General features: G+C 29.8%; 1 protein-coding gene across 9 annotated transcripts in view; it reads right to left on the bottom strand.

Annotated features, from left to right (window-relative positions):
- LOC126777160 (A disintegrin and metalloproteinase with thrombospondin motifs 18) overlaps nucleotides 1–20,400 on the bottom strand; it is a 133,403-nt gene that overhangs the window by 24,503 nt on the left and 88,500 nt on the right. For all 9 annotated transcript variants that reach the window (XM_050500096.1, XM_050500095.1, XM_050500097.1 and 6 more), the window contains one exon: nucleotides 5,936–6,475. In XM_050500096.1, the coding sequence (XP_050356053.1) occupies nucleotides 5,936–6,475 (540 nt within the window). The remainder of the gene's footprint in view (nucleotides 1–5,935; nucleotides 6,476–20,400) is intronic.

The raw sequence follows: 20,400 nt of genomic DNA, 5'->3' as shown, positions 1-20,400 counted from the left end.
CGTGAATTTTTGGAACTATTTATTGTTCGCTACTTCATCCGTGTCAATATGTAATAGTTTTTTTTTTTTTTTGACGAAGGAACCTAAATATTCCCAGTATAAATGTAACCTAGATCAATTTTTGCTAAGTCCACTATTTGTCAATTTACTGAAGATCTCGACTGTTTCGATAACGTTTATAATACACGAACGAATACAATGTGGATTTTGATTACGAACATAATAAAAAGTAACTAGTACATTTTGAATTTTATCCTTAAGAAGTCGGGACGGGTAACTCGTCGAATTTTTAAATAAAAACCTTTTAAAATGATTAAGAAATATAATCAAAAAGTTTGATATTATCAAAATATTTCCAGCGAAGATAATTTTGATAAAATAAAAGTAATATGATGCTATTGAATAATATAATATACATATTGTTTATAAACTGGGATGCGATCATTTCGCATAAATTAAAACATCATTATAAAACATTAGACGATTATTTTCTCATCACCATTCATAAACCAATCAACTTACAGACCAGTTCGAGTCACGTTGCAATATTTAATGTTTTTTATTAATGTTTATTGTATAAATATTATTAAAATAAGTATACACGTGTAGATATAGGAATATCACTCGCTAATTGCAAGCGAATTGATGACAGTTTATTTATGGACGTTAATAATGAATGGGATAAATATGAAGAAAGTATTTCATTGTTATTGATCAAAAACAAAGTAGCTTAACTAATACTCATAATTAATGAAATAATTATGTAATACGACCAAATATAAGCTTCAGGGGAATTTTTGAGGTTATAAACGATTCCACGTGTAAAATCTTACTTGACGTAAAAAAAAGAAAGGTAAACAGGCTTGCATTCTAGTTCTTTTCGTTTCATTAGTTAGCTTCTAAATATATCTTTATTTTTAATTTTACATATTATATTAAATAAAAACAATATAAATAACCAAACAATAAAACTTCGGCAAAATAAAATTTACGCGATAAAACATTCTACGCATGCAATATAATTTCTTATGACCTTGATTGCAAAGGTTAAAATGGCGAAAAAATGTCTGCACGTTTCACAAAGTTAAGGCTGCGATACTACGAATGTTGAATAAAAGTTGTTCTATAATTAAAAATCTTGATAATATTTAAAATGATCCCAAGCTAGAATCTTATATATCGATTATTCATGTTATTATTTTCTCATTATTGAAATTTTATCTGAGTGTAATAATTTATTAAGAATTTAATATAAAGAAAATAAATAATATTCAAATAATTTGTTAGGTAATGGTACCTAAATACCAAGTATCATTTTCGAAGGGGAAAAAAGACGATTTTAAAAATAAAAATATTTATGATTATGGCTTCCTTATTATCATTTTAATATGTCTACTCTTACTAAGCTCTAAAGCAGCTGATTTGGACACAGACAGTTCGTTATCGTTTGTAAATTATTAAGCGAATGATCATCAAAGAATATTAAGGGGATGGAGCTATAATACCTGGAATTTTTCACCCATTGAAATTTATAATAATCATACCAAAATTTAATATCACAGACAAGAAATTTATTTATATTAACAATATTTTTGGCATTTTAAAAAATATCTTCACCTAAAAATATTTAAAAATGCAATCAATTTTTTTCACACACGGCCCTGTTATGGTCTAATTTTTTGTAATACTGATTAAAAAGTGACGTATGATAATTTATTATATAACATTCTTTATATTCTGTACCTTTTAGGTAGAAGACCCGATTGCATTTGTGGAGAACATCTTACGCGAATATATTATTGATTTTTGAAAATAAATGTTTAAATTACCAGATAACGAAACTAAGAGAAGAACTTCCTAGTGATAAATAAATAAATTAAATTAATCTTTATTGCATAAATTCGAAATTATGTTTAAATGGTATTAGAAAAGTCAACCGACGGCAACGAGGTGTGTTACGAAGCGTTGGCCATTAGACATAATATGCAATGCACGAACGCGAGACGTTGACGGAGTTATGTCAACGTTTACGTCAAAGCTGCTTGGGGCTTCGCAGCTCATTGATGATCGAGCGAGAACAGATGGAGCGATTTGAAATATGAAAGCTACTCAAATCGATTATCTTAGCCGTATTTGGTGATCTATCCGATTTTGAGCTCCTATGTAAAGTGACGTTTTTAGTTAATATATAAAATTTGATAAATTTCACGTTTATAAGTACACGACATTAGTTCACTTTGTGACTTTTCTAGTATTCAATTCCTTTTTAAATTAGAGATAGGGCATTTTTTTACTACCCTTCTATCAAATTACTACTGCAGAAGTAAGAAAGGTAATCAAATTAAGAGTTATTACTAGTAGTAGAATTGGTATCACGGGAAACAAAGGATTTGAAAATACATACGTGAAAACTTATCATATATAGGTATTACCTACCAATTGTAGTACTTATTATTCTAAAATATTTTTTCGACAATAGTTTTTAGTGTATAAATTTTACATACTTAATGAATAAAATAGTGGTAAACAAATATTTACCTGATGTGTTTTAAGTTGTTGTAGCTTTTTATTAAATTAACCGATTTTGATAAAAAAAATACTAAACGACACCTTTTAATCCTCACAATAACTATTCAATTATTTAAATTTGTAATTTTACACATTTTGAGGATTACCGAAACAAGCATACAGGCAAAAATATAAACATTAGTTGTTTTTGGTAACTTGCAAATAATAAGTTAAAGATGGTATTTGTTCGAGACATTAAAAACGGACAGACATTTCGATTTTATGAATTTATTTTTGTATACATTTATATAGTGTTTCTGGATTAACTGGTTCCTAAAGCGGAAGTTACAGAATATATCTCCGTACAGATTTTTTTGCACCTTGTAGTTTCTAAGTCACGTGCAGTGATTGTGTCGTAATTGTCACAAAGCTGTTTGTAATTAATATGAATATTTGATATCTAGATCATTATCATTTCCTTATGAATTAATAGTGACGAAAAATCTTTCACAAATTAAAACTAATATATATATATATATATATATGTAAAATTATCCACAAAGATTTATTGGATTGGTCAAAATTCCAAACATACTTGTAACAAAACCAACTACGCACTTCGTCCGTCAACAAGAATGCAAATTAATGTTATTTAATAGATTTATAAATAACTAAGACCTAGCACAGATATAGTAAAATGGAGTCAAACAAATGACTAGTGAACATGATTATTAAAGTTGTACGTATTGACGTGATTATTTTAAAAGTATTCATAATTTAAATGAAAATGGACGAAAAAGAAACATCGCTTACTGGATGATGGAAGTTTTAAAACGTTCGTTACATTCAAATTATTTTTTTTAATCAAGTGCCTTACATATTATGCCAAAAAAAAAATAGCCAGACATAAAAAAATTAAACATTTTAAATCAAAGAACGAAAAAATAATGGCAATGTAAAATTAGAAGATTTTAATTTATAAAACGTTAAAAGAATATAATACGTCAAAAGTAGTCTGTAAAGGCTAGTATTTAAATAAATAAATAACCAAAACTCTCGTAATATATGTTAATGACATAAATAAAACGTGCCAAAAGTTTTCCTCGATAGATTATCAAATGGGATACTAAAAAACAAACTATTAAAAATTCAATAAACGATAACACTAATCACGTGGTATTTTTAAAAACGTGATCATTTCAATTTATTCATGTATTAATTACATTTGTCTAAGTATTCTGAAAGTCAAATCTGATTAGCGTTTTTATTTATAATATTTATTGACATGTGTGGTCAATGTACTTGAGTTTTGTAAACGCGATTTCCTTTTCTGTTAAAGTTTATATTATTTTATCAGATATACATATCTATCTACACGTGATGTGATTTGTTTTTAGCATGCTTTAGCCGATGTTTTTATTTGATACTACCTAATTCGATTGATTAGATACGGTTTCGCACGGGTAAATAAGCAGAAAATGTATTTTTGGATAGGATTTGCGTAAAATTAGTTTTTAGTGAGCGTCTACGTTGGGAAAGAAGTGACTGTGACAAATATCAAGTCTGGCGCATAGTTTAGATCTCATGCCATTTGTATAAGCGAAATACTAATTTCGTTCCTGATGTTATAATATGTAGTGGATTTTTTTTTTAAATATTTCCAACACGATTGGCTAGTTGACGATGAGTATGGCCGGCGTGGTCTTCTTACAAAAAGACTATCATCATCATACCCATTGATTATGTGATTGTATACCTAGTAGTCTGTCCAATTATGTAATACATAAAATTAAATGTGGTTTAATAAACTGACATAATGCTTTAATGAACTAAACATATTATTGAAGTATGACTTTGGTTTTTTTGTCGGAAAAAAATCCATATTAGATTTCCGAGAAATCAGGTATTCAAAATATTTTTGGTTTGCCGATTCCAGCAGTGCTTAAATCCCCAAGTCAAATTCGCTAAACGACGAATGGTTTTACAATGTAAATGACATTACATAATTTAGTTAGTACGCGATGTTTTTGAATAAGCAAGCCGTTTGAGATTAAATAAATACTTCATTTCAGTTGATAAGCAACTAAACCGAAAACAATTTAAATCATCGGAATAGACTTTCAATCAAATTGAAGCAACAAATTTCGATTTACCACATTCTTTTAAGTAAACGCTTTTAGACGTCATATCAATTACTTATTGTGTCCATATATTTATTTTTATAATATATTTAATTCAAATTTCGGAATCTCTTAATTCTCTTCGGATTCTCTTAAACCTACAAATTATTCTCGAATGTATATTAAAGACTTATCATAAATAGCCGTAATTAATGTATCAATAACCGTGACAAATTAAATATCCATTGAAAATTAACTTCTAAATGCATAATCATCTATTATTATAACAAAAAAACATAATTATTGTACCATAATTACACAATGCAAGCAATGTTTTAATTTCTCAAAGTTATCACCTGACTTCACTTAACTTCATTAGATAAGCCTCCGTGGGAAGACGTAACGCTTTCACCTTACGTTAGATGAGCGAATTTTTTGCGTGCCACAAGAACAAAGGGAACAATATACAACATAGAATAAATAATTTAAGCAAATTAAGCATCTATTGCTAACAGAAATAGGAACTACATTTGTTTCTCTTTTATGTGAATAGTAGAAATTTGCTTTCTGTATCGTTCCCGTATCAGTTGTATAATGTTCAATCATTTCTAGTTTTTCATGGATGGTTTCCCTTTTCTCTATTGATAGTGTAGTATATGGGTTAGGTATTAGTATCTGGGAAAATAAGTTTCGAAAGCAATTAAAAGTGAAATGATTGTGTCTGTCTAAGTCTTCGACTTTTGTATTTCTTCATAAGCTTTGGAATCGAACTATATTTCTTATAAACTTCTATTTTTACAGAGTACATAAAAACTTATATATATAACCTTTATTTAAAGTTTATTCAAACAAAAAATAAACACAAATGTGACCGTTGTAACAATTGAGATATTATGTTTCTAGAAAAAAGGAAACTAGAATTCTTTCTGAATATCTGTTTTCGATAATATATTGAGGACATATTATAAATAATGCCGAGATGGCCTAGTGGTTAGGACGCGTGAATCTTAATCGATGATCGTGGGTTCAAACCCGGGCAAGCACAACTGAATTTTCATATGCCTAATTTGTGTTTATAACTCGTCTCGTGTTTGAGGTAAAGAAAATTATCGTGAGTAAGCCTGCATGTGTCTAATTTCATTGAAATTTTGTCACATGTGTATTCTACCAACCCGCATTGGAGCAGCTTGGGGGAAGAAGCTTGAAACCTTCTCCTCAAAAGGGAGAGGAGGCCTTAGCCCAGCAGTGGAACATTAACAGGCTGTACTATAATAATAAACGAATAAACGGTTTCTCTCTGAACTTACGGAATTCATTTCCTCGTAATCCACTCCATGCGGCTGCGAATCATTAGTCAGTACACGCCACATCTTCAAACCATCCTTTTTCACTAAACCCTCTTGTTTCTTCAGCACCAGTTTCAATAGTCTCCCAAACGCCTCCAGCTCGATTTTATGCACATCATCTTCTTGGTCTTCCACCGGATGCTCGCTATCACCATCACTAACACTATCACTAAATTCACTAGAATTTGTCACATTAAACTGCACACTCACTGTGTTATTTAAATCTCCAATGATATCAACGTCTTTGATGTATTCCTTCGCTTTGATGAACATTTCATCGTTGAGAAGCGAAGGTTGACTGTTAGACTTTGTAGGTTTTGAGATCTTTTCATGGGGTATTTTCCCTGCATTTAGTGAATGTGAATTCGATGAGTGCGATGTAGGAATGTTCCGCCTTGAGAGGTGGTGGGTGAGGTGCACCAAGTGGTACTGTGGCACGTGACTGTGGTGGTCCACGTGGAAGACGTTCCGGAGCTCGTCTGTTGTCATGTGCTCGTGTATCTGTAACAATAAAAACATTTTTATTATTATTATTTTTTATTAAAACAATTTGACATATTCCCTGTTCAAATAAGATTCAATAGTTTAATAATAAGCATAAATCATGTCATGTTCCACAACTGAGAGAGGGGGTAATATAGAGGCTGTTAAATTATCTACGGCCTTATAAACACTGACTTTGCTCTTTCTGTCATCAATGATTTGACATTCGATAGAAGAAGACAAAATATCGTTTTGCTAATCATCCGCTAAACATCGTTTGTAAGTAAGGTATCTAAATATATTATAACAAACCGCAGTAGAACAGCGTGAAGGGCTAAGTTATCTTCTACCTCTCTGTGCATCTCGCGTAACATTTATCCATAAAACAATATATGTGAAATAACAAAAAAAATTGTTTATTTCTTTGTTAGCTAAAACGCTACAATAACACAAGAATTATAAATCTCATAAATATGTTTTTATGTCTAGTCTTCAATAAAATCAATCATAATATTCAAATAGTTTACAGATAAATAGAAATAATTAAAATATATATGTATATTCAGCCGTAGGCTACGATTAGCCTTTTAAAATGACTGGCATTATTATTTTTTGATGTTTACAACATTTATGCGTTTAAGAACTAGTTTAGCGCGGTATCGGTGTATGCCACATCCGTATTGGTGTGATTTCGTTCGAATGTCACCGGTCGAACTCGAAAACCTTGGTTGCGGTCAACAGTACCTTACAACCTTTCTCACCATTAACATAATATAATCTAGCTATTCTTTATACGTCTATATTTTATGGGCATTTTATTTATATTAACTGTTCTATAAACAACTTTAATATTAAAATTCTTTGCAATTTTACCTTAATTGTTGTTATGCTTAAAATGTAAATTTTTCATTGAAATTTTAATTTTGATCATATTAATTTTGAGTTATTGCTTCTTAATAATATTATTAGCACCTGATTTTATTCGTTATTTTGTGAAAATTTAAGGCGTAATATTTAAGTAAATACAGAACGATTATCTATCTATCTATCTATATATTTATATATATAAGAAATAGTGACTGATTAATCAACACTCAGCCCAAACTACTGGGGCTAGCAGCAAGAAAATTTGCATAATTTGCATAGTAGGTTAGCACTAAGGAACGGTTTTTGAAAATGTTATCCGTAAGGTAGTGATGAAAATTGTAATTTAGCAACTTTGAATTATAATGCGAGCAAATCCACGGGTAATGCTGTTAATTAATATAAACTACCCCGGTATATATGTGATAATTTACGAGGGCAAGATTTCTATTTTTCCATTTTCAAATTAATTTGTAACGAGAGTACAGACGTGTCGAGACAACCAATGAGAATGTTAACTGTCAGTCAAAGTCAACGGCTATAAGATATATAAACGTTTTCTTATATAGTATAGTTCGTTTCATTCGTTCGTTTCTCATATAATATCTAAAATATTCACTTGTGTCTGTATTTATATAAATCACACTTCAAAAGGAAATTCATGAATGCGTGCTATATATGTTTAGTGGTAGAATATTTAGTGGCTAAGCAAAAAAGCTTGAATGAAGTTCTATCACTAGTTAGGATTAATTATAACAGTTGTATAACAGTTAAAGCCGAGATGACTCGGTATAATATAATGAGCTATACTCATTATATACAATATATGTAATATAGCTATTTCTTCTTAGTAGCGTTTATATTTGCGTTGGTGATATTTCCGTTCAGTTAATATCTCGCTAAATGGCATTTCAAAAGTGCAAGTTGGTTTTATGTAAAATAAATCTTTTTTCGCAATTATACTTGATTAATATATAACTGTCCATAAGCCGAGATGACCCAGTGGTGAGAACGTGTGAATCTTAATCGATGATCATGGGTTCAAACCCGGGCAAGCATCACTGAATTTTCATGTGCTTAATTTGCGATTTTAATATCTCGGACGGTGCAGAAAACATAAAAAGGAAACTTGCATGTGTCTAATTTCACTGAAATTCTGCCACATATGTATTCCACCAACCCGCAGCGTGGTGGAATAAGCTCCAAAACCATTCTCTCAAAAGGAGAGAGGAGGCGTTCGCCCAGCAGTGGGACATTCACAGGCTGTTACTGTACTGTATAACACTTGTAAATAAATAGAACAAAAACAGCTCAAAACTAAAAATCACAACAATCTTACGACTTTAATATTACATTTATGTGAATTAATACAAAAATACTTTTCATTGACTGTTGACATATTGATACACATCGGCATTCCTTCGCGACCGGAAGTGGTCTAAGGATGACAAGTTTTGTAGATCAATAGGAATTCAATAACAATAATATTCCAAGACTAAGCTATTACTGCTGTATATATAAACGATTATCAATTTTATTACATCGTTCATAAGATCCGAAGACCTCTGCTATGTTTTCAAATAATGAAACAATTATTGGGTCGTCCGTACACAATGTTATCACAGACTAAAATGTCGGGCTCAGAATTATAGCTCTTATTGTATTCAGGTAAACATTAAAATCGCGTAATAAATTTCATAATTGGTGTTGTAATTGTATAGTGTTAACAGTCGGCTGGCCTCGATTGTGATCCAGTTATTATGTAATGTGATTTGAACGAGTTTTTTCTAGGCTAAAAAGGTTGTAAAGAAAGCCAATATCACCTAGTTACTGTCATTACACGATGAACGGTGGGTGGTCACATTATTAATATAACATTTCCTGATTTGTTCCGTACCAGTATTCGCTTAGTGGTCCTAATTCGACCATAATTATAACAGGAAATTTGAAGATATATATGAATTTGAATGTCTCGAACATTCTTTTTCAGTTCTTATTTCGAATTTAAAACACTAAAGCTCGTCACTATCTATCAAAGAAAATCGGTTGACAAACAGAGGAGTAAGAGATACTGAACTGCTTTGTCTATGACTTGTAATGGGATGGCAGACGTTCTGTCTGCATTGATATACCAATAGTCTTAACGATCTTTAGTTGGTTTAGAAATTAAAGTGACGCAATGCCATCTAGCGACGAGTTACAACAAAACCGACATTATAAAAACCTTCTCCATAAAAATATATATGTGACAATTTTCAAGGTTGAACAGGCAAACAGTGTCGAGGTGTTATTACCGTACAGATATATTATGTATAAAATATATTGGTCCTATATATACTAAATGTTACCGTCTTAAAAAATAAGCATTTTGTCCATTAGTGGTATATTTACAGGATGTCACTTTAAGGAATATTTTATTTTGTAAGAAAAAAGTTTCTGTCGTATTATTTATTATACAGAATTGCTTTGGGTGTATCGACTTCACGTTCGTGGAAGATTAGATCGTCATGTCAGACGCAACAATGTGTTTTAATTGTATTTTTGCTATAATTACTATTTAAGTTTAATACTATTCAAGAATAAAATGGTTTGATTTGCTTGAGACATTAAATAGTGAGCTATGTAATCTATATATTAATACGTGAAGAGAAAACGTTATTGCCTTTTTAAGCACATTGAGCGCACGAAGGGGCTGTGAGGTTTATATGGTGAATGCAAAAACATTGGTAGTTGACTTTCATCCGTATGAAATTGTCCGTACAATTTCTAATTCTTAGTCTATCTTACGTGTCAAACGTTTTTCGGTATTTCACTCTACTTCTTTTATTGCCATATCGACCAGGTTCCGCCGACTATACTTCTTTTAAATCTCCTTTTCATTCAACATTCGTTTATGTAAAATGTATAAATTCTCTCTCAGATCAAAACGCCCAAATAAGAAGATAAGGATGATAAGTAACCATAGCTTACCTGCAATAGCTAGCTCATTAAATGGTACGCAAGCGTCATGCAAAACTGCCGTTTCTTTGAAACGTTAACTATTGTATTTGTTACTGCATTAAAACGCTCACTTCTTATCATGAGAATGCAGTATTTGTGACCTATGATATAAATGTCATGCAATTCGACACTGATTTCGAAACGATGCATAATCAACTTTAGCAAGTAAAACACAAAGTCTCATTTGCCTAAAATGTAAACTTTGAACTATTGCTGCTCCATATATATGTCAAAAATTTATTGACTATTCAAGGGATTATAAACGTAATTTGCATTGGAGTAAAGATTAGTATTGTTTGATTAAACTTGCCTTACCAGATTTGGTTAAGTGCTTTACATTACAAGTAACGATAAATACAAGATTTTGTTGATTATGAGTCACGAAAAGACATACAATGAAACTAGCGACAGGTCGTGTCTGTAGAAAGCTTTAACAAAAACTAAATATGTGATGTTGAAATTGTATCAGTCTGTAGTAAACTCAAATTGCGCTATTGTTTTTAATTTTTATTACAATATCTACATATAACAGTTACCATTTTAATACAATTAAGGATTTATTGGTTTAAAAGGTGGCTTTGGTAAGCTGGTGTCGAATAAAATATAATATTCTGTTCAAATTTTCTTCAATCGTTTCGATATAAAAAACCTAGGGATCTCTGCCTTAATATAATGACACAAAACAATGCCTTACGTAAACAAACTTTCTTATTTGCTCACCAAGAATATCTGAATCAAATCAATGTAACGTAATTCTAGTTCGAACAGGAAATCAGTTAGGTAACCTGGGTTAGGTATGATGCTCATATACATTTGTTCAACTTTAAACCTTATTACGCAGACATTGAGTTTAAAATTATGTTTCAGTGAATCTAATTATGTGACCCCGGGTAAAAGGCTCCGAATATAATAGACAATGCCTAGAGAGCTAAGTAATGGTCGTGTCCTTAATGGTTTTCGTGACAAATTGTAATATTATGCCAATAGTTTTTGAAGACAGGAAGTAAAGAAGGTTATGAGTTATGATTAACGTTCCAAGTATTACTTTGCATGATGATTGCACAAGACATCGCCCGCGGCTTCTGTTTTGCTCTCAGATATATTAACGTTAAATATAAAAGTAAAGTATATATTGCCTATAGTTAGTCAGGTAAGGCTTCCCTTTCTTTTTGAGGAGATTTTAAAGGAGAAAGAGTAAACTTACATATTGTCGATGAACATGTGTATTGGAGCTGTGTGGTGACATAACCTCAAAACTTTTTTCGAAACAGAAGGCTATTGCCCAGCTTTGAAACATAATATATCTGGTTACTGAATACATCATCGCCGCCTTGATAATATTACTTCTCATGCGTGTCTTATTACTCGCGGGTATATGTTTGGTTCTAAATTCAAATTCGAGTTCAAAATGCTTTATTAAATATAGAAGCATTACACTTACTTATTGGTTGTCAAATTAAGAACTACCACCGATTTGGAAAGAAAATAGCCTGTCCCAAGAAGAACCGGTAAAAGAAACTCAGTTTTTTTTGTCAGATCTATTATCTTTTTAATATAATAAGCATAGAAAGAGAGGTCGTTTCATAACGTAGGTGTGCTATAATTGGTGCGTTCATTTTTTTTTAAATTAGCAGGAGGGGATTTTTTATGAATTTATTGAAAAAATATGTAAATATAAAACAAAAATAGATACATATTATTGCTTCCTTTAGAAGGTATGTACAAGTGAATTAAAACAAACGTAAAATAGCAGTAGAGTTGAGATGTGTATTTACAAATCATCACACGCTCCATGCTGAAGAGAAATAACGCAATTATTTGATGATATTCTAGGAAATATCTTCACAAACAGTCACAGTGCTAATAAATAAAGATTTATGCATGCAAGTTTTATTTGAGATAAATAAATACTTTTATAGTATGAAATGTTAATTTATTATTTGATTTATCATTATTTATTCCCATAACGTTTCCAACATATTAGTACTTTGCCTGGGTAGCCTAGACGTGATAAATATTAGTCCTAGGTTATTTAAAAGTGATCGTTAGTTAAAAAGCGCCTATTAGCTATCATGCAAATGTTCTAAATTCCTTAATGTCTCTATGATTATTACGTCATGTATGATATTTTTCGATTGATGAAAAAGCGTAACTACTGTTTTTCTTGATGGTTATTCTTAGTAGAATATATATTCCAAACCGGTGATAGTTTTACATTTGGTATAATTCTATAAAATGTACATTCGAATTATGAAAGTCCATGAGCATAATGTTGCTTAGAGAGCGCCTAAATTTAGCAAATACACCGTTGCACGTTGAGTAATCACAGCTTAAAACAATGATGGTTCTATCAACATCCCTAGAGTTTCATTTGCTAAAACATTTAATAATGATACAAACAAAATACTATAAGTTTTACATACTAGAAGAGATAGCCTATAATTTACGCGTTAAGCGTGGATCGTGTTGAGTGAGCGACAAACTTCTTGACAAATGGTTTATTTACGTGCTAAATTCGTCACAACCACGGTTAGAGATTTTCGCATGGGTACGCTATATTTTCTCCGGACATTAGCGATGTTCGCTAACTACTCGCGATATTTCCTTTGCCCCGAGCCAGTAATTAAGAAAAAGGCGAGTGTTGCCATTTGACACAAAATGATAGAATAATAAATAACATTTTTATTATACACTGTGGAACATAATTGATATATTTAAGATATTCAAGATATTAAAAAAATACTGGTTGCTTATCGAAACTACTTACAAATATGTACTTAAAAACTTTTAAATATATATTATGACAATACAACGAAGATAAAAATTGTACTTTATGAATACCCTTCATTTATAATTTGAAATACATCTATAACACAAAACTTATAGTTTTTTTTATCTTATATAATTATATATAAACTATATATAACTGGTTGATAGTCAAGACACAGTTTAAACTAAAGACATGTGAAATCTAGAAGTAGCCTTTATTATGTAATGTAAGGAACACGTTAAAAAGACCAAAGATTGAGGAGACGTAGCACCTTGTCAGAATTTAAAACAATTTATCGAACGGTTAGTATAAACCAAATAAAGTTTTTTTACTAATCTCACTCAAAATCTTATTTACATTCTTAAAAAATTAGTGATGTCATTACAAGAAAAAAAAAACAACAGTTATACTAATTACTGTTAATACAACTATATACTATATATACACTACTGTTAATACTATATATACTATACACACAATCTTAGTTAATTGTTATTTAAATGCACATTCTTTTAGCACACCAACACAAATATATAATTGTGGCTTCGTATAAAGACAACAAACATTACTTGGTTTAAGTTGCGACTAAATATGTTAGTTCCTGTATAAAATATTAGTGCTCGCGTACTTTTAACGAATCGTTATTGTACATCAATAGCAAATCATTTTTGACTTACGAGCCGTTAAAGAGATTCTTTTTACATCATATACGCAACTGCAAAACTTACAAAACGCTTTTGCATTACGGCTCTTGACAATATTGTCCGGAAGCTGAACATAGTAACCAAGAATAAAACGATCCAATTAATTATAACAAAGAAAGGAACTAAAACATTAATTTAAAAATAATTGTTGTGCAATAAAATCAGACGTTTATTAGTACCTGCCTATTGCATTATAACAAAACTTAATGTAATTGAAATATCGAGGGCGAGCGTTTCATTAAAAAAGGCCTTGGTTTAATAAATTAATCCGTTGCCGAAACGAAAGTATTAAATAAATCATGATTTCGTTGCTATTGAACTATGACGGTGTTTTAAAACATTTACGTTGCAGTAGACTAAAGTATCAAATTATCTGTCAATGTCTCTCTGCTGGAAATAAGAGGAGTGGGGTTCTCTTGAGAAGAAGGCTTAGAAAGAATTTCACCACGCAGTTCTAATTGGATTGACATACAATTCATCTTATGTAAATTCATTGATGACTGCCCGGATTTGAATCCAAAATCTTCGATTAAGATTCACTAACCCAACTGGGTCGTTTTTGTTCCAAAACGACAATTGATTAAAATAATTGATAATGTTATTTTTATATGATCTAGAGTTACGCCAAATTACATTTTATTATAATTATTAACTATATAATTCACTCGACATATCTTTGAAAGACAATAGACAATGGTTCTATTATCATGGAATTATGTCGCCTACTGATATGTCGATCATTCCATCATAAAAAAACATCAGTAAAACACGTTTATATTTCCCATTTTAATGGCCATGTTAAGCGTTTGGTAATTCTATATGTTTCTAGCTTATGATGACGTAATTTGATCATACTTTCTTATCATAAGCATCCTTTAATGGTTATCATCAATATGCAAAGCTTCTATATCTTGTTGTTCAGGTCATTTGTCTTTTTGTCCATATACGCTGTCCATCTGTCAACTAAGTTTCACTACTATCTTTGGCTTAATATTTGTACGTTTGTTGGAAATTTTTCCATTGTACTATCGTATTAATTAACTGTCAAATTAAAAAAAAATACAATCTCACCTTTAATAAGCATTTTTTACAAGTTTGGTATTCTTGTAACTAATGTAATAATAATTGTGGTATTTAATCTCTATATAGGTATACGACCTCGATTTATTTTGCAATGACTTTGTAACAAAAAATATTGAAGAGAATCAAGTACGATTTGTCTATTTAGAACATTTTTGAAGAATTTGATATGAATATGCATTATTCAGAACAAGTCGTCATTTGTTTTGCATAAATATCATAATTGTAATGTCAAGTTTGTTGCCAACTGAGGGACAACATTCTGACACATATACGAGTATTTCTTATTACATTTAGCTCTAAAATCCGATCTAGGAATCTTTTCGATCGTACAACAAATATTTCGCAAAAAAATATAGGTGCATACAATTTCCTATTAAAACGTATTGGCAACATTTTACGTTTTTTCACACGAAACCAGTAATTTAAACGTCCGCCATTCTACTGATAGCCTTGCAACATTACAAAACTTAAGCATCATTACAAAAAATAATTTTAACTTTTCAGATCGTTTACAATTATTATCGATTTCTTAAAAAAAAATACTGATGACAGCGAAATTGGCGCGAAAGCGTCTGACATTCGATGTACCTCCATCTTAACTTGGCGGCCATCTTTACTCGACCTTGCTCCAGAAACGCACCGGTTCATGTCGTAACGCGTTGGTGGGAAAATTCGTCTATCGGATATTATGTTATAGTTTTCATTATTTTTTGCATTATGGCACATTAAGATTTATGTGTTTTGCGATAAAATAATTTGTAAATATATCTTGCGACAAATTTTTAGTTTATAAATCTTTAACCAATTATTAAATTTTTAATGCAGAAGTTTAACAGCCTTATTAGTACTTTTTATTTAATTAAAAGTGTATTATAAATTAAACAACATTTTAGCGTGTTACTTTTTTAATTCAATAAAATTGAAAGACAAAGATTTTGTTTTAATTACAAAATTGCTAGTTCTAATTTTATTATTTTTGTAGAGGTTAAACGCTATCGTGTTGTTTACATTTTTGTAAATTATATAGTATTTAAATAATTTTATCTATACATACTTAATATATTATAATTAATATATATCACTGAGTATATTCTTCCAAAAGTTTAACCTTTCACATATTGAAGGCTCGTCGAGTGAGTCACGAAATGGAGTAACGCTTTTACGCTCTGTAGCGTGACCCACCTAAACTTTCTAGAATAACAATGAATAATATAAGATTTAGTAAGACATTCGCTGTTTAATAATTCAATAGCACTCTATTTTTAAGACACAAAAAAATTACATCATAAATAGATTTATTGTTGTATATTAATTAATATATTTCATTTAAAAATATGTTTTTAAATTTTTCGAACTAAATATTTGACGTAAAAAAATATAGTTTTCTTGATAGATGTTATTTTACTACTTTTGCCAGTTTCTATATAAAGAAGGTAAAGTATGCTATACACATGTCTGTCTGTCCAGGGTTGTCAACATTTATTGTTTCTCAGGACTTAACCTAGATTTTAGGGTGACGTTGACCTTGTTGAGCTTGAATAAGCATTTTGATGATAAATTAACTTAATGAGAAATTCTATGGAATAGTTTTAAGCAAACAAATTACTAATACAATCGTTTTTTTCGTTACTGCTATAAAAATAATCAACATTATTCCTGTTACTTTCACGATTTCGAAGATTTAGATATGACAACCTTGTGTTGCGAACACAAAAAGTTTCTTAGACCGGACATAGACATGTTTAGTTTTACAAGACCATAAAGACAATTTATTTTTAAAAAAACAACTTCCCTTAAACCATATATAGGTAAGTATTAAGCCACAGCCCAAGATTTTTTAAAGACCAGCACTACAAATTGTATAATCGAACATGGCAGCTGAAATAATATAATAAATTCATAGATCTATACATCTAAATTAGAAAAAAAAAGAAACTTAATACATGACAAATCCACGTTAGCGTCAAGGGTATTAAAATAAAAAAGTTTATAAATATATATAATATACAAATATATATATAAATATAGACAGAAATATAAAAATAAAACGTACATGACATAAAATTATATAATAGTTAATTTTAAAATTGTCATTGAAGTAAGGAGGTGGCTTCAATACATTTAAACTTAGGAATGTTTACAAGTAATGTGTATTATTTGCGCACGCGCAGATAACGGTTAACGCGACTTCGGAATTTGAATTTGTACATTTCTTAAATGTTAACTTTAAATGTTGTTCTAAATGCCGTTAATTAGTAAAGAAATATGGAGCTTAAATCGACCTTGTATATTAATACATTCTTAACATTTTATTATTAGAATTTATTAATAATTTTATAGTAAAAAGTCTAGTAGTAGTAGTAACTCAGGCAACGACAAGACATATCATATTTATATTAATGGGATATTATATATATGAGTGAGCCAGATTAATGATATATTACAAGGGTGTTCAAATGTTGGGAATTATGTAAGAAAATTTTTAAATAAGTCTAAGCACCTTATTCAGGGACATTTTTTGGTTTTTACTATAAATAAAAACATATACCTATTAAAGAACATGTGTTTTCGGAAGATGAAGCAAACTATTGTTAGAGTATTCAACATTACTTACACCGAAAATGATGTTGAATAATCTAACAGCTCGTAAGCGTCCCATAGCTGGACAAACATAATCTCCCCATTTAAGGTATAAAGTTTATTCTGCCGCGCTGTCCTACTGCTGGTTTTTCTTAAAAGTCGGATTATTAACACAAATATTAAAAACTCAGTGTTGCCAACCCATAATTGAGTCATTTCGATTTAATAATTAAACATTATTTATTATTAAAAAAAAAGTATACTAAGATTCAGAACAAATTACTTTATACGAAACCTTTCTCAAGAAATCATTATCTATTGAATATTAACTCATATGTAATTTCGTTATGAACATAAAGTAAATTATGATGTTCCGTTTCCTTTGACTGACATTTTGACAGAACACCGTCTCAGTCTGAAAGTATTATAAGGCTGCAGCCACATAAACAAAAATAGCTGCGTTCAATTTATAAAAAATAATAATTTTGAAATCAATGTTTCACACGAACGTTACATAGAGAAACATTGACGCATTACTGTTTCGCTTCTGTCACGGTGCTCACACACTGCTTTTATAATTATTTACAAACCTTTTCGAACGTTTATACGTTTATTAAAAATGTCAGGACTTGTAACATTCTGTTAGGATGTTTTGCGTGCTCCTAAAGCACACTCCTACATCTACACTGAGCTACACGATATTTCGTCTTCTTTGATGGTTGTAATTGTGACATACAAACATACGTCAATGAACATTATTTCGTCAGTTCTACATACATATTGACGATATAATATATTAAAATTGTGTTCTAAACAATTAATTTGTTAAGTTTTCACTTCCAGACATTAATGGCTTACTTATAGTTCATGGCGTATAAAAGTGTATTGTATAGCATAAGGTATTGTACAAAATATTGCTATTTAATGGATTATTTAATATACTTCACGAATGGTAAATATAAAATTAAATCTAAATTAATGTTGTTCTTATTTTAAAAATACAATATTATATACAACGTAATTCATTGTTAAATTAATAAATAACAAAAACGACACAAATGCCGGAACTCGTGCTATATCTATTACAGTAACCTATCTAAATTCTTTGAATCAGTGAAATTAATCAAACAGAGTCATAACATTTATGTAATAAATATCAATATCGTTATTGTTCATACCAGTAAAATAGTTCTAAGCACGTTTTAAGAGTCACATGTTATAAAACAATGTTCCCCGCGTCTGCCTGTCTGAACGCGATAAACTCAAAAACTACCGGATGGATTTTATACGGTAACGAATGAACGCAGTGATTCATGTGGACGGTTTAGGTGTGTAATTCATTATGGTTTTGTGTAGATTGGCTGAAATACGACTGCCAGCTTTGTTGACATGTGCCGCGTACACTATTAGGTCTATATGTAGGTATTATGATATAAATGTTTTATATTGAACATTATTCTACACGTCCAAAGCCGGGATGGGTAGCTAATATCGCATATATTTACGGTTATGATATAGAAAATAATTTTGTTCAATATTTTTGTCTAAATCTTCTCTTTTGGCAGAGGTATTGAAGTATACAGCCATATCTTTAATATTTTATTTAACCTTTACACTGTATATGCTTTATGATAATTTTAATAATTTACTTATAAATGATTACATGTGTTATATCTTTAGAGTAAATAACTATAAATTTTAATTTCTAAAGTATATACAAAGTGGGTGATTGTTATTGCAAAATAGGTCAATAATTTCAATTACGCTATTTTTAAATTAAAATTGAAAGGAACATGCAGGATAACCTTGAAGGTCTCTTTATTATTTATATTTTTGTATTGAAAAAATGTCTTATACTTAAATTATAAAGCGTGTTTATAGTTTTTAAATTACGCACGGTAAGTATTAAAAAGTATTGCCATTTTATTGTTTTATAACTTTTTTATGTCTTCGTCGTATGAAACTATTGAGAGTTAATTTTATTATCTTTATGGCCTTTTAATAAAGTATTATAAAAAACGTATAATCTAATACAATTTCTTTTTACATAAACTTACATTGTGAACAGGGTTTTATAAAATTGTATCGGCTTTATATTATTTGTTAACAATAAACAATAGAAAGTTGTTATGTAAAAAATATTTTGACATTTTACCAACAGATGGCGCTGTTACAGTTCAAATGTCATTCAATTCAAAGATGAGATAGCATTGAGATATAATGGGATGTTACGAAATGCAATCATAAGATATTTCCAAAAGAGGTTTGACGTCTGATACTTTTATATATTTGTATTTGAAATATTTATATATATAAAACGTCTCGCTAGTTGTTAACTATCAAGCAAATAACTTAAATGAAAATTAAAATTGTCTAATGGCTAATAGCTTTGACAATATTTGTTATCGTGCAAAGAATAAGCTTATATTCGAACAAAATCGTAGCTACGAAATGATCATAGAAAAGACTAAAAATATTACAAACATGCAAAAAAGTTCGGCCGATAAACTTTTTTTTTACTATTTTTATTGTAAGCTCTAAAAAGTATTAAAGTCATCACGAATCGAACAATATTAGACTACCACAGTACGGACCCATCACTACGGTACTACCACTTTCGTTTTCTATAGATTACTTTCGTTTTCACCGCAACTGCGATGACATGGACGTAATCCGTATTAATTTGTTGTGCAATTAAACTGGTTGCGGGAACTGTTTTAATGATTATTTTTAAATTTGCGTAATACTTTACGAGATCTAGTTAAATATTTGCCGTTGAATTAATTGTGGATATCTGAAGGTTTTATATGTTTATGTTATGTATATATATATATATATATATATATATATATATATATATATATATAGAATAACAACTTAGATATGAATTGAAATACATCCGTTTGTTAATAAAGTTTTTTTTTTCAAAAAAATATAATTTT

Source organism: Nymphalis io, chromosome 22, assembly GCF_905147045.1.
Source record: "Nymphalis io chromosome 22, ilAglIoxx1.1, whole genome shotgun sequence".
Classification (NCBI taxonomy): domain Eukaryota; kingdom Metazoa; phylum Arthropoda; class Insecta; order Lepidoptera; family Nymphalidae; genus Nymphalis; species Nymphalis io.
Note: the sequence above shows the minus strand (reverse complement) of the source record. Positions and strands in the feature narration are given on the sequence as shown.